Source organism: Rhagoletis zephyria, unplaced genomic scaffold (assembly GCF_001687245.7).
Source record: "Rhagoletis zephyria isolate East Lansing unplaced genomic scaffold, Rhagoletis_zephyria_1.1 Rzeph_scaffold_74503, whole genome shotgun sequence".
Classification (NCBI taxonomy): domain Eukaryota; kingdom Metazoa; phylum Arthropoda; class Insecta; order Diptera; family Tephritidae; genus Rhagoletis; species Rhagoletis zephyria.
Genome location: NW_016231552.1, coordinates 1 through 1,224, shown reverse-complemented (window position 1 = coordinate 1,224; position 1,224 = coordinate 1). Strand labels below are relative to the sequence as shown.

The following is a 1,224-nucleotide window of genomic DNA, read 5'->3' as shown; positions in this document are numbered from 1 at the left end:
CTCCTGTCCTCCTCATCCTCTTGTTGTTGTGAACCGTTGTTGTTGTGGCGCCAGCCAGAATCACCCTGCTTCCTAAAAAAGAGTATTCGAGTTTTGCTTGCTGCAAGGCACAATTTGTTTTTAATTCAATAAAAACTTGATATCATTGAAACTTGTCAATCACAAAAAATACCTTGAATATTTGCTTGCGCAGTTTTGAAGTGGGTGAAAATCAAGCAGATCTGATTTGAAATAACAAAAGTTACGTCTTCTACGAATGACCCACAAAAATAAAAAAATGTTTTCTTTTTTTCTTGAGCGCTTGCTAATGCGCCAATTTTAAGCAGTTTACGTTGACTATTGTTGTTTTTACCTTGATTTCGATTTGTTATCTTCAATTAAAAAAGTTTAAAACAAAGAACGATAAAGCAAAAGAAATTAGCTTTGTTGACTTCCTCAGAAACTTTCTCCTTTTCAAAAAAGTTTGCAGAAATGTCTGGAATTTTGGATCCGTTTCTTGAAAGTATGAATTTTATTTGTGCTTTTTATCTCAAAACTAACTTTTCTTTCTCTTTCAGGCATACACAACTTACCCTGTAATGTCCGGAGAAACCTAAGTCTAATAACCGACCTTGACCAGAAGGTTCAAAGTAAGTTGTCATGTTTTAAAAACCCAGTCCATTGTTCATTTCTAACTTGTCTAACTCCCAATTTTTCTCTTTTTTTCTCTCCTATTTATAAAACAACCATTACCAACAGAACTGACCAGGCAGGCTGATGCCATGGTCGACCAGTACCTCGCCCGGGCAGAAACCCTCACGCCGGAGCAGAAACAGGAGGAGATGGAAAAGGTGCACATTTTGTACTCTCAAGCGCNGGTCGACCAGTACCTCGCCCGGGCAGAAACCCTCACGCCGGAGCAGAAACAGGAGGAGATGGAAAAGGTGCACATTTTGTACTCTCAAGCGCAACACCTCTGCGAGGAGAAAATGCAGCTCTCGCAGCAGACGTACAACCTGGTGGACAAACAGATCACTCAGATCGACGACGAGATCGAGAAGGTGAAGGAGAAGCAGGCAAACTCGGACGCGGCCAGCGGCGAAAAGGGCGGCCACGGCAGTGGAGGGGGCGGTGGTGGCCCTAGTGGGAGTGGCGGCAGCAACAAGGACGGCAAACGGGGCCGCAAGAGGACGAAGGCCTTTGACTCGGCCGCCGACGTCATCATCGAGGGCATGTGCCTCAACA

General features: G+C 44.2%; 1 protein-coding gene across 1 annotated transcript; it reads left to right on the top strand.

The window, feature by feature from the left end:
* Positions 1-471: 471 nt before the first annotated feature.
* On the top strand, positions 472-1,209 carry LOC108357322 (inhibitor of growth protein 5-like; the record flags this gene model as incomplete). The annotated part of the gene is made up of 3 exons (XM_017608410.1): positions 472-502; positions 558-629; positions 739-1,209. Coding segments are annotated over exons 1-3 (574 nt in total), but the record flags the coding sequence as incomplete, so codon positions are not given.
* Between the last annotated feature and the right edge of the window lie 15 nt (positions 1,210-1,224).